General features: G+C 40.9%; 1 protein-coding gene across 1 annotated transcript in view; it reads right to left on the reverse strand.

Moving 5' to 3' along the window:
- Nucleotides 1-153: 153 nt before the first annotated feature.
- Nucleotides 154-13,909, reverse strand: part of tlcd1 (TLC domain containing 1) — a 46,160-nt gene continuing 32,404 nt past the window's right edge. Inside the window, 2 exon segments of the mRNA XM_069910531.1 lie at nt 154-3,209; nt 11,556-11,638. Of these exon segments, the coding sequence (XP_069766632.1) occupies nt 2,817-3,209; nt 11,556-11,638 (476 nt within the window). The 3' untranslated portion in view covers nt 154-2,816.

Here is a 13,909-nt window from a genome sequence, read left to right on the forward strand (position 1 = left end):
TGTAAAGGATGTGGTCTTTTATTGACAACTTCATCTGACTGATAGTTTTAGTCTACTTAATCTTTAGTTTTTTTAAAAATTAGTATGGTGTATGCAGTCTCATTAAAATGAGATTTGCCATGATCAGTGCAAAAAAAAAGCACAGACAATTAATTATCGTGCTTAAGAGCCAAGTTTATTTATTTTTTTTAAAATTCATGTACATTGATCTCTCACCTTCACTATCCAATGCAACATGTGCAATAGTCCGCATCAGTAACTTAACATTAATCTGTATCTATCCATTTATAATGCCTGTTGGAAGGACTACTGAAAACTATTAAATCTTGCTTTTCCATTAAAGATGATTGGGTCATCCAAGAGTTAAGATGTACACCTACACAAAATTAAAAGTTGAAACTGCAACACAAGCCTTTATAAAAAAGTCTTTTCATTTTCAAAATAATTATGCTGAGAAATCAAATTCCACACATACAATTAGATTTTCAGGGCTGGGGGAGTGTATGGTTTAGTGCACCATTAAGAGTCTGGCTGCATTATATTCTACAAGGCTGGTAAATTTCCATAAAATTTTGATGCTCTTGTCGCAAAAGATTTCGTCAGCCAAGTTCAGGGAGAAGCAGGGTAACTTCCAGATTATTATGCAGACATAAAGTGAGGAAATTAGTGTCAATTTCAAGGCATGACAATGGCAAACTGACAGCAACATCATACTTTGAACCGTTAAATCTAGCAATCTTTCATATTTCAATATTAACGGAGATAATATAATGTATAAAAATTGTTACAGTCCCATAATCATTTATGATTTTTCTGACATTTGGAGAGGGTGGTTTGGTAGCAGATGTTAGACTGCTTTCGTTTAATATTAATAAAATAAAAGTGTGTGTGTGTGTGTGTTGGAACAATTTACAAGACACCTGAAATGCATTTAAAAAGCAGCCAGAAACTACATAGAGTGACTGTGCACCCAAGGCAAATCTCCACGGTACCACTTCTGAGTTATTCCAAGCCTGATACAGATCACACAGCAAAAGTTCATTCAAATTCCTCTCCTATTTGTTCTTGCTTTACCCATCTGACTTTCATTAACAGGCCGAACATCTTCAGGAACGTTTGGCTTGTAAGGCAGAATTTAATGTTTTGTAAATTTTGGAACGGAAAGAGACCCTGCTGACACAGAACAGATATGCCTGTACAAATATTAAATGCAAATTCTGTCCATATTCATTATGTCTCCAAAAGTGTAATTATTTTTAAAACAAAGGAATTGCATTTCTGATGTAATAAAGTGGAATGCTGCCTCATTAACAAGCAGGAAGAGGTATCAACCTCTACCTTCTCAATCAACTTGCAACATACCAGAACATGGATTTAAACACCACAGGGTGGAGAACTGTACATCGACGTGCTTCCGTTTTGAATTGTCATCAGATTGCAGCCCTTGATCAAATTAATACACAAATATTCTGGTGCTCTTGATGGCAGTTTCTCTTTATATGCAAACAATTTTTTTTCCATTTTAAATTATAACATTAGTGGCATTAACAAAAGCACTTAATACAAATGTGTTGTGAAATCCTCTGCAAAAAGGAGAACACCACTGCACAGAATTAATGAACTTGTCAGAAAGCTACAGTACCTCACTCAAGTCAAATATTTAAGTGCGAAATGTGGATTTTCTTTGTTGAATTTTCATGGGGGTGTGGGGGGGGATTTTGCCTTTCTCCAGAAAAAATGAGTTGGAAACCTTTGCTAATTTAAGACGATCGCCCCTCACCCGCTCCTTTGACCATATGCAAGTTTATTATTATTACTGTACTATAAATAGGCATGATCTGGTTCAATGGATATCCCATTATTTGCAGAACTTGCAACGTCAGTTTTGTTAATTTCAGCCAGCATTAGAATTGACGGCAGAGGGGCTATTTTAATGCCAAGGAACGAGAACTGTGCAGCCAACAGAAATTTGCTTCTTTGCACGACATAAAACTACATTTTTAAACTTTTAATTGAAAAATTTCTTAATTCAGTAAACGACATAATCTTCCATGATCTGCAGTTTCCATTCTCAACATCTGTTCCCAACAGAATCCCTGGCAGAGGCCTACCAAAGTTTTGCTGAATACCCAAACTCTGAAAATTGACAAGCTTCATTGGAGCCGTGGTAAGCTCCTCCCTTGCCAAAGACATGTGGGCCAAGATCCAACACAGCACTAATACAGGTTACATTACTGGCATATTATTCACTGCAAGGTACGCCACAATCAGCCCAAATTTACTGCACACCTGACATCACGTGACAACATTTTGGATAGCAATCATTAGGAATTCTTTGCTGCCTTAACCCAAGAGGGTAATGAGTCCAAAAATCACAGTAAAGATTGGTCAAAGGACTAAATACCCCGGTTTCCTCACGGACAAATTGGTTTAACTTTCAGGGAAATTCCACAAGATCTCTAATTACATTTTTGCACTCATTTTTTTTAAACTTCTTGTGTTACTGTGACTTATAAGAAAACATCCACACATCTTTTAGCCTTGCATTTACAGCACAAAGTTTTTTTTTTGTTTACAGATCCTACCCAATTGGCTAACGAATAATACAAAAATATCAGAAGGTCATAATGGCTGTGTTACTTTTTCCTTTTCTGTAGCAGCCATAAAGCACCGTTCCCTTTGCGTACATCACGTTAAAAATGCAACCTCGAACAAACACCAGTGTTAGCAATGCAAGTTATTCAGCTCCAGTACTCAGTTCAGCCATAAAATTAATCCAAAGATTCGATTTTTGTTGCAAACCACAGTGGAGTCTTTTAATCATCCACAAACTTTGTGTTGTTGTTTCCATTCTGTAAGCAGTGTTTCGGCTTACTCAAGAAATCTGTGCGGATCAGGCGATAGAAGTAAACCAAGATCATGACGTTCATCATATTCAAGGACAGGCCAATATAGCCTGCATGCGGGAGGACACCTACATTCTTCATGAGAAACCAAGTGAGGTAAAACTGGCTCGACAGTCGAAAAACAACATAGGTGAAAACGTTGATGTACTTGTTGTAGTAATACAGCAGAGAGCTCTGTGCATTCGCCAGCTTCAAGAGCAGTCGGGTATGGAGAAAAATACTGTTTATCTCGACGAACAATGAAATCACAGCTCCGGCGACATAACGTTGGGTCAGCACTATGTACAGGAAAGTGGAGATCACCTGGGGTGGTGGGGGGGGGAAAAAAAGAGTGGGAAAGAAGAACCACCTTGTTAGACTCCAACTGTAGTTTTTTTTGAGTGCATATTTCTGGACACCAGGTTCAACAGAATTTGTATCAAAAGCTCGACAACTTAAAATATTAACAGCTTCTCTCTGCACAGATAGATCCTGCTCAGATCACTGAGACAGCATTTTGATTTTGTAGTTAGGATCTACAGTCCCACTTACCTGCACCATCCTGGCTGTTAAACACATCTTCACAAGTACTAATTATATAACATTGTTATTTACATTTCACCAATGGGAGCACCATTATAATATTGAGGCGAGACCCTGAATTTGGTGTTTGCAGAAAAATGCTCTCGTTTTCATTACAACCATTTACAGAAAACCCTGTTATCTGGAATTCAAGCAACCAGGAGAAAAAAAAGAAGAAAAAAAGAGGAAAATAAATAAAAAGTTTTAAAATAAATAAGAATAAAATAACAGGTTAAAAATACACAAGTTTAAAATTGTAAAAGTAACACATAAACCTTTGGGATATTTAGCCAGCAGAATACCTTAGTCGTTCTTTGCTCGTAACAGCTGTTTGAATAACATTTTGTGAAACAGCAATGTCGCTCACTGTTGGGGTGACTCTCTTAAAGTGTCTCATTATCCCTGATTAGTAAGTGTCCCCATGGTCAGATGCATTATTTGTAAACTTGGGGGAGGGGAGGTTAATTATCTATAATGTTATTGTTTGCCTTTCGGGCAACTCTGTGGAGCAGGAGAAACCTGCAGAGATGGTTAAATGTTTTCAAAAAATGTGACTGAAAGTAGAGCTTCAAGGTTTATATATTCATGCAAGTGAAGTTTGTTCAGAGCAAGTACAGTGTAGTATTTATGTCTTTTGTATTTCAAACTGTTTATTCTCAATGCAGATGTATTAGTTAGGCATTGTAAGAGCAAGCCTCAAGCAACCAGAAAATACACTTATCCAGCATCTACCAATCCCCATAGGTGCTGGATACCAGGGGGTTTTAGTGTATATGGCATATTGTTAGTAATAGGCTTGAGGATCAACAAGATTTAAGCAAATAATGTTTTTGGTACACCTCAGATTTGCCTCAACTGTATCCACAAATATTCAATTCAAAATATCTCTTGGAGGCAAACAAGATGCTTGAAAACTGGAGAAACACACAAGATGCTGGAGGGACTCAGGAGGTCAGGTTGCAACCATGGAAGGCAATAGGCAGTCGACATTTTGGGCTGAAACCCTCCATCAGGACTGAAAAAAAAGAGAGCAGAAGTCGGAATGCAGAGCGTGGCGGATGGGGAGGAAGAGGAGCACAAGCTGGCAGTTAGCTGGCAAAGTTCACTGCGAATCTGGGGCTCCTGGGGGGGACCTCCTCTACATCAAGGAGACCGGACGTGGATGGGAGGGAGGGAGTGGGGAGGTACTTTGTCAAGCGCCTTCACTCTCTCTGCCACAACAGCCAGGATCTCCCGGAGGCTAGCCATTTTAATTCCACTTCCCCTTCCCATACTGACATTTCCATCCATGGCCTACTTTACCGCCAAGTTTAGGTGGCACAAAAATTAGAAAAAGACCACCTCATTCCACCTTGGCTGTCTCCAACATCAACTTCTCTGATATCTGGTAACCTCCCCATTTCCTTTATACCCCTACACACCCTCCCCTCCTCCCCCACCCACTTTCCTGATACCTCTGGCATCATTCCTCTCCTGACCTGCCTATTATTCACAACTTGCTTCCTCTCCGTACCCACCCTTCATCCCTGTCCCACTCGAATTCTCATCAGCTCATGCTCCTCCCCCGCTCCCCACCCTTTTCCTTCTGTCTTCTGCCCTCTTTCTTCCCTGAAGGTTTGAATAGTCAACTGTCTCACCTTCAATGGATGGTGCCTGACCCACTGAGTTTCTCCAGCATTCTGTGTGTTTCAAACACTCTTTTGAAATCAAAAATTAGTTCATTGAAATTATCCGACTTAACATCACTCACTCAAATTGTAATTCTGTTGCTTGATTTGTATTTTTTTTTTAAAATTCAAATTAAAAGGTCATTATTTTTGAACAAAATAGAAATCATCAGATATTAAATGACTGTGCAAAACACAAATTTGAAAAATGATTCAAGTGTAAACATTTTAATTATGCTGCTGGCTGTTTTCACAGTTCGAGTGCACATGAGAAATTTTCACACATCCACCATAATGTTTCACTGACATGTCATTTACAACAATTAATTTATGCAGAATTGTTCACCGAACTGGAAGACAGTTTTTTTTTCTAGGCAGGAATAAACAACAGTTGTGCTATCCTTTCAACTCAATGTCTATAAACAAAAAACTTTAATGACGTGTGCTAAATCCCACACTTTCTTCCAGTGGGCAGTTCAACATTGAGAGCATTCACTGGTGGTTTTCAAACTTTTTCTTTCCACTCACATTCCACTTTAAATAATCCCTATGCCATCGGTGCTGTGTTTTAATTGTACCTAATGGACTCGTTATGTGCATGGTTTCATAACTCCAAAGGAAATGGGCCAATGACAATTTTTCTCCAGCAAAATACTTCAGTAACAATTGGGTCTAGAGCAGTGATTCTCAACCTTCATTTTCCCCACCCACATACCACCTTAAGTAATCACAGAGCACCAATGGCATAGGGATTACTTAAGGTCGTATATGAATGGAAAGAAAAAGCTTGAAAACCACTGGCGTACACTCTCCATTTTAATCACACTTACATGAGACAACAGAAGAGGCAATGTAGCCCTCCAAGTCTATGGAAGCAGCCACTAGTCTCATTCCCCATCTTATTTCTCTGTAACTATTGTCTTGTACATTTAAAGGGAGAATGCACAAAAAAACACCACAACAAACAGCCCCATAGTTCAGGATCTAACAAGTCACTGGGGAACCAAAGTGTTCATTTCCCAATCCCTTGAGCGAAACCAAGGAGGACAATGGCGGCGGGCACTGAGATAGGCCATCATTTGCAAATTCAATTTGCAAGTTGAATTCCAAATACAAACTATGAAATACAATGTCTTTTCTCCTCCACTGAGAGCTCTTATTCAATCAGTGGTTCAATCAGACAGCTCCGCACCATGTTCTCAAGACCAGAAAGCACTGCTGACCTTGCCAGCAGAGCTTGCATTCAATAAACGTTTTAGAAACCTCATTGTGGATTTTTTACTATTTCAATCTGGTTTTTTTCTCTCAAGTCCTTTCTTTCATTGTGAAGATGTCATCAATCAAATAGTCGCACCACGGAAAATGGTACAATTCAGATTAACGGATTACATTTTCCCAGTACTTTGGAAAGATCTGAACTCAGCAACTGGCTTTTCTGCACATCGACTAATTTAAGCAAGAGGTTGCAGTCCTGAGGTGCCCTGACAATGGAGTAACTCGGGTTCATTGGAGACGAAACAATGGAGACTGTGTGAATGTATCATCAACACTTTAAAGCCCTAGTACCAAAGATGGTGCTGTTCTGTACCAATGGCCTATTCATTTGTGCAGCCTTGGCTGAAGCTGCAGCTGGGTCCACAGGAAGACAATTCACTTTAGTTAAGTGCTGTGGGCTGTGTGACATTTAAAGTGCCCTGCAGTTCTCTCAATTTTTCACTCTGCCTCCTTCAGTACATTCTCATTAGCAAAGTTGTCAGGTACTTGAATCTGGTGAGTCTGTGCATTTGGGACCCTTGTTGCCAATACACATAATTAAGACCTGCTTTGGACTGGTCAAAAATTTTCCAAATTTTGTAGGTGTATATTAGCATCTTTAGCAATGGGCAATCCATGATTTTGTTAGTCGGAGGTTTCAGAGAAGTTTATAGATAGAATGCAAATGCGATTTTTTTTAAAGCAGCAAAATATAAATATGATTTTTTTTTCAACTCAGTAGTATATTTTAAGCTATTTCTTCTTGGGCAACTGTCATGAACAATTATCATCATGGACATTGTTGGAAGAACAAAATAAGTCACGAATTAGTCCACGGAGTCTGTCGGATTCTTTTAGAACACCAATATATTTTACACTTGCTTTGTGGCCTGTATGTTCTCGATATAAATTTAAATTTATGATCCCAGTCACTGAAACCTGTCCTACCCAATCACACACAATTAACATACTGACCTGTACGGGGTTTTTTTTTTGAGGGTAGGAGGAAACCAGAGCACACAGCAAAAACCCACGCAGGTCGGGGAGAATGTACGAACTCCTCTCAGACAGCACCAGATATTCTCCATTTAATTAAAGGAATCTGGAATTGCCAGATACTCAAGCCAGAGGGCATTTTCCAACTAAGTGTGAGCTTCAACTTTAATGGCGGGAAAAATAAGCAGTGTGAGCAAAGTTTGAAGAGCAATTTCCGACTCAAGCTGTAGTCTGAAAATGCGACTTTTTAAACTGCTTTATGAATTTTCGAATTACAAATATTCTCTTTTATGAAAGGATTTGAAATTTGAATTTCCCCTGACGAAGATAGCCCCCAATAGTTGTGAATGGGTCTTCATTTTATGCCATTTTGGCTTACAAAAGATTTCATAGGAACGCTCTAGTTTCGTAAAGTGGGGTATCCCATACATGCTGGATTAAAAGGATTTAAGCGCTAAGGCATTCAATTGAATAAAAGGTGGATGGGTGTTTGGAATTGGCATTCTTACGACGCCCAACACCTGCCAGCAGCGAGCAAGGCTCCTCGACATGATGCAATCTGCATTTCAGATTGAAATCGGTGCCATACATGAGAAACAGGACAAGGCTTCTTTGCCCTTCGAGCATATTGTGACATTCAAAACAATCAGAGTTAACCTGCTTCACAGCACTACTTGCCCACAAAGACTAAGCCTAACCCAATGGTGAAAAGTTGAAGAGGTAGACTTTTAAATGTTAGAAGGCCATTTTGATACCCCTGAATGACTTTTGGCAACCACATCACCAATTCTGTTTTAAAGAAACATCATCCCAAATGATTGGATTTAATTACATCCAGCAAGCACACACATGGAATAAACCTGCTGAGCTTTAGCATCACACCACACTCTCCTGGCCAGGCATACTAGTGTTTAATTACATTGCTAAAATAATGTAAAAACTATCCAGTCCAGGCCCTGAATAATCTACGTTATTAATGCATAAAGCACAAATTAACTACAGATACCTCTGGTATTTTATGATTGTCATTTCACATCTTGTTAAACCAGTTTTTGAATTGTTCCCACAAGAGAAAGCAACATATCCAGAATGTTGACACAATTGCATTTTTAGATGTCAGGCATTCCTGTCTCAACAATGGCCCACCAGCTTATTATGTTATAAGTGAGTGCATTCACATCATTCTCTTTCCCTTTTTAAATTGAGTGTAATTTCTAATTCTCTCCAAAGGAAGAAAAGAGAGAAGGACGTTTGTATTTAAAAAAAACTTTTCAAAATCACCAAGCCCTTAAAATAACCCAGAGCTCAGCGTGCTAGTTTTTAATCCTCTACCTTCAGAACTGCCAGCGTGCCAACTTTAAACAGGTGTTAAATGGTCGGGCCAAAATGGTTCAACAACTTGCAAGGCACGATCACTTGAGATGATAGTAAATGGCCCCAGAGCACTGTACAGTGCAGAAGAGACGGAAAAAAAAGGAGGAAGCTGAATGACAGGAAGGAATTGGCAGGCATTCACCTTTGTTTTGGAAAGCAGATCCTATTCGAGGGCGTAGCGTTAACAAATTTCCAGTGTTGTGCTCCAAGGAGAATATTTCAAGCCACATCCAATTTTATTTAAAATACATCCTGGATAACTATTTACAAGGCCTTTCCAGAATTCCAATACATCCTGGATAACTATTTATAAGGCCTTCCCAGAATTCCCGATATGTGCTGTCAGGAACAAAACTCACCATTTGGTGCACAGCAGTGAGAAAAGTATTCTGGGTATGTGGACTCTAATAAGTACATGGTACAATTTTGAGAGCTTTTGAAATCGACTGATTTCCCTCTCAATATCATTAAAAGTGCGTGCATTCACATCACTCTCTTTCCCTTTTTGAAGTCGACAGAAATAGTCCTGTTTTTGTGATATCACAAGGGCACATGCATTAAACAGCCTTGTTATTCATATTCTCTGCAGAAAGCAAAATGCTTTCACTGTTCTCTGGTGATTTCTTCAATGCCTTGTCGAGGGCTGATTATCATTATGTAAATTTAACTGCCGGCTGGCTGATCTGTGAGATTCCCAGACGACAGTGATCCTTATGATTAACCTAATACTAAAATGTTAAAATTTACGAGGCAGATTGTCAGCAACTTAATTAGGCATGGGATAAAAATAAACTCGAGGCACCGTTTATTCCAGCAACTGTATTTAAAATGCGGACACTGATGAATGCTGATCCTCATGCTGGAGATTGCTGAACTTTTCAGCGTTGAAAAAAAATCATTCCTCTTGCAATCTTACATTTTTTTTAAATTCTGTTTGCCATCCCTTTCAAGTTTGTTCTCCAAGAGCATGTAGTCGTTTCACCTACATATGAACAGATCAGCCTGTAACAGGCACTGGTTTCCATATTTGCCCTTGTTCGCACCATCACATTACATTATACTTGACCCAATGAAAGGTTACTGATTCAAAACATTCACTTGGTTTCTCCTTCCACAAGTGCCGCCGGTTGCACTATAACCAATGTTTCTGCTTCAAAATTAGTGTTAAGTCTGACAAATATTTCAGATTCCTAATCATACTTTGTTTCCCCAGAAGGAATAGCAAAAATTCTCTTATCTCCCCTCCACCCCCCCCAACATCTTGGGGTGAGATGTTGAAGACAGTGCTAGCAGTTAACGTCCCAACATATGCTCGAGACTGCGATGGTTGGCCTTCTTCCTGACCCGCAGTCCTCCTCCGAGTGAACGCAATACTGTTGGGTCGGAACCTCATCGATTTGGAGCCAGTGGCAATGAAGGACAAATGATAGGTCGGCAAAGTCAAGATGACGTGCGACACGCCAGGCCCTTATCGTTATCCTTCTCAAAGGTTGAAGTGACAGGTCTGAGAGATGCTGTCAGAATAAACTGGTGAGGTGCTGAATTTTGTAGATGGCGTACACTGGAGCCACGGTGCCCGAGCAGCAGGGGAAATGAGTGAGGATTGGTGGACAAGGAAGTGATAATCAAACAGGATGCTTTGTCAGGGGGGGGGGGGGGAACAAATCGACAATCTCCAGGACTGTGATACGTGGCTGAGGGCTGACAAGCTCAGGATCCTAATGGCCCACTTCCTCGAGTTGTAAAAGTATTGGATAGTGAAATGGCTGATGTGTTGGTTTTCATTTTTCAAAATTTTATTGATTCTGGGAACGTTTCATTAGGTTGGAAAATAATACAGGAGAAGTCCAAAAATTTGGATGCCAGAAATCTGGATTTTTTGAAAATTCTCAGAAATGTTAAATATAGCGGGCTTTTGTTAAATACAGCGGGCTTTTGTTTGCATGCGTTCATGCCTAAGCATCATGGGTGCACATCGACTGCACAGTCGCCATTTTGAAACAAGCCATCAAACTGTGGCAACGCTATAATTTGCTGCAGGGATGGTTTTTGTTCAAACGATCTGACAGTTTACTCCTTAAATTTAAATTTTAAATGTATTGCCCGAGAATCTGGAAAAAACTAAAATCTTGGCCAACCCAATCCCGGAGAAGTCCGGATTTTCGGACTTCTACTGTAAATTGCAACTCCTTTATTAAGAAAGGGAGGTAAACTAAACAGAGGAAGCTTGTCAGCGTCTGTTACTGGGAAGGGGGATATAATCTTTTGTTAAAAGTGTGATAGAAGATCACCATTGTATTCAAAGGCAAGGTCATTATTTTTTGAAAGTGAAATCATGTTTAATTGGAGTTTGATGAATAGGTTATATGGGCCTTGGCTAAGAAACTATACGTTGATACTCTGAAGGCAAAATAAGATGCTTTTCAAAGAAAATTAAAGATCAGGGTGAAAAATTTAACATGCGAGGCAGAACTGCTGAAACAGTGGACTGAATAATCGTGTGCACTACGCCATTTCGAATTCTGGATACGTGATTTCATCAAACAAGGCACCCTGCTGACAGCATGACCTCATAAAATTAGCTCGGTGTTGCATCCGCAGATAACCTGTCCGTTGCTATGACAACTGATGCTTTTCTCAATGTAGCCCTTGACTGCACCAGAGGGAGAGGGAGTTTTTGCAGACCCAAAACCTAGCATTAGAACATTCGCAAAACAAATGTGACCTTTAACACAATTTACCACACAAAAACGGATTTGAAATGCTTTCTCGTCTATAGGCTCCATTGCATAATTACCAACATATGATGCAGCAGGAATTCCCAGGAAGCTCGTGACTGTCCATTCATGATAATATCAACCACATCTTGTATAAAGTAACCTGGGGGGGGGGGGGGGGGAAGAAGAGAGAACAGTGAAAAAAAATATTCATCTATTATTTAAAAGCCACAGATGACCAGAAGAAAAAAGGCAATATACTTATTCAAACAGCGGATCATGAACAAATTGAACAGTTGAGAAAACTGCAAGAATAAACAAGTTTCCCACCCACTGGGCTACTGCGTGGGTTGACCAACCGGTGCAATCATAAGACCACGAACCTGGAAAATGCTCTCCGGGTCCAAGCCAGGACGGGAATGCGAGAGTCGTCTTCAGCCCTGCTTACGGAAGAGCAGTAGGGCTGATGCTACTCATTTCCTACCCAGTCACTCCGGTTTCTGTTCACTTTCAGTCCGTTCTCCCTCCCTTCCCATCCCTCTATCTTTTCTCCTCCAGCTCTCCACCCCCTTCCCTCTCCATTTAAAGAGCCATTCCTCCTGTTGGCTGGTGTGCCCTCCCTCCCTTATCCACCTATTACCTCGTGCCGTGGGACCGTGCTCCTCCCCCACCAACCATGTTGTATATTTTTCCATACCTTGATGAAGGGCTCAAGCCCAAAATGTTGGTTATGTATCAAAGTTCACTATTCGACCCACTGAATTTCTCCAACATTATGTTTTTAATCGTTAAATCCCTGGTATCCAGAACCTATGGGGACTGGTGGATGCCGAATAATTGAATTTTCCAGTTGCTTGAGATGGCGAATTGATGTTCCATATTTTTTTACCTATTTATTTTCCATGATTTCTTCCCTGTTTGCTTCAAATCTGGACACTGTCGTCACAGAGTCAAACAGCACTGAAATAGGCCTTCTGGTCCATTCTCCACACTGACCATTATGCTCTCATTTTCACTAACCTCATTTTATTCTCCTTGCAATCCCCCAGATGCCACTCTCCGACAGCAGTTTATTGTGGCCAACTAACCCAATCAGCCCTTCTTTGCAGCGTGGAGGTAAACCAGAGCACCTGGTGGAAATGCTTGGAATTGCTGAGGCAACATGAAAACTCCACCTAGATAATGGAGGTCAAGGATTGAACCTGACCCGCTGCAGCAGCATGTCTACCAGCTGCATCACTGTGCTGACCTTCAGGGCAACATGGTTGGCGTAGTGGTTAGCGCAATGCCTTTACAGCACCAGCGATCGGGACCGGATCTAGGTTTGAATCCCGCGCTGTCTGTAAGGAGTTTGTATGCTCTCCCCGTGTCTGCGTTGGTTTTTTTCCAGGGGCTCCGGTTTCCTCTCACCCTTCAAAAGTGTACAGGGGTGTATGTTAATGGGGAGTAAATTGGGCAGCATGGACTCGGAGGGCCCAATTGGCCTGTTAGAGTGCAGTATGTCTAATTTCATTTCATTTTAATTTGGAACCTGGTCAGGATTGCCTAGATTCTTCTGACTTTATTATCTAACTGTGGCTCACTGGCTAGCAACTGGGGGCTCAAGTTCCATTCTTGAGGCTTGAGTACACCATCTGGATCAATAGTCCTACACGAGTTATTGGATTTCTCCCATGTTTCAGCCAGTATCTGAATCCTCACCAGCATTGGCCAAATCTAGAGCTACTGTGCAAGGGAGCTTATTCAAGATTTTTTAAAAAAATCATACAATGAAACATAAAATGTGATATTACACAAAATTTCCTTTAGTCTACCACAAAGCAGACAAAAATTCGTCATCAGTAGAAATTACCTAGTACTCCTCACAGCCAGAGAAAAAGAAGCAAAAGAGAGGCACCCCCCCCCCCCCACTCCCAGAGTCACTGAAAGTCCATGGCTTCGCTTCCAGTCCAAACCACAAGTATTCTGAGCTCCAGATGCACACCTTGAACATAACCAGGAAGCCTCCTGCACCCTCTCCAGTTCTGATACCTGGCACCTCTTCAGCCAGTCGCCGGCAGTTCGCAGCCCGGTGCGAGTCCCTTGACCGCAGTCGCCTGCAGCCCGTGTGGGTTCCTTGCCTTGAGTCGCCAACAGCCCGCGGCCTGGGCGTTCCATCTTCAGCCTCAGAGCCCTTCACTGGACTGCTGCCAAGGTCACCGCCCTGTGGGTTATCTCCTCTGCTTCTCCTTCTCAAATGGGGGGGGGGGGGGGGGTGCTGGCTCCCCATTCTTCTGGTGCCCTTATTGTGAACACTTTGACTGGCTTGTTTCTGACACAACAATTTCAATTGTTTTCCAATAATGTATTTTTTACATAGAACTTACGTGATATTTTATAAAAAGGCTGCAAGGAAAAGGCAGGGAATTATGGGCCAGTGAGTTTAACATCAGTC

Source organism: Narcine bancroftii, chromosome 14 (assembly GCF_036971445.1).
Source record: "Narcine bancroftii isolate sNarBan1 chromosome 14, sNarBan1.hap1, whole genome shotgun sequence".
NCBI lineage: Eukaryota > Metazoa > Chordata > Chondrichthyes > Torpediniformes > Narcinidae > Narcine > Narcine bancroftii.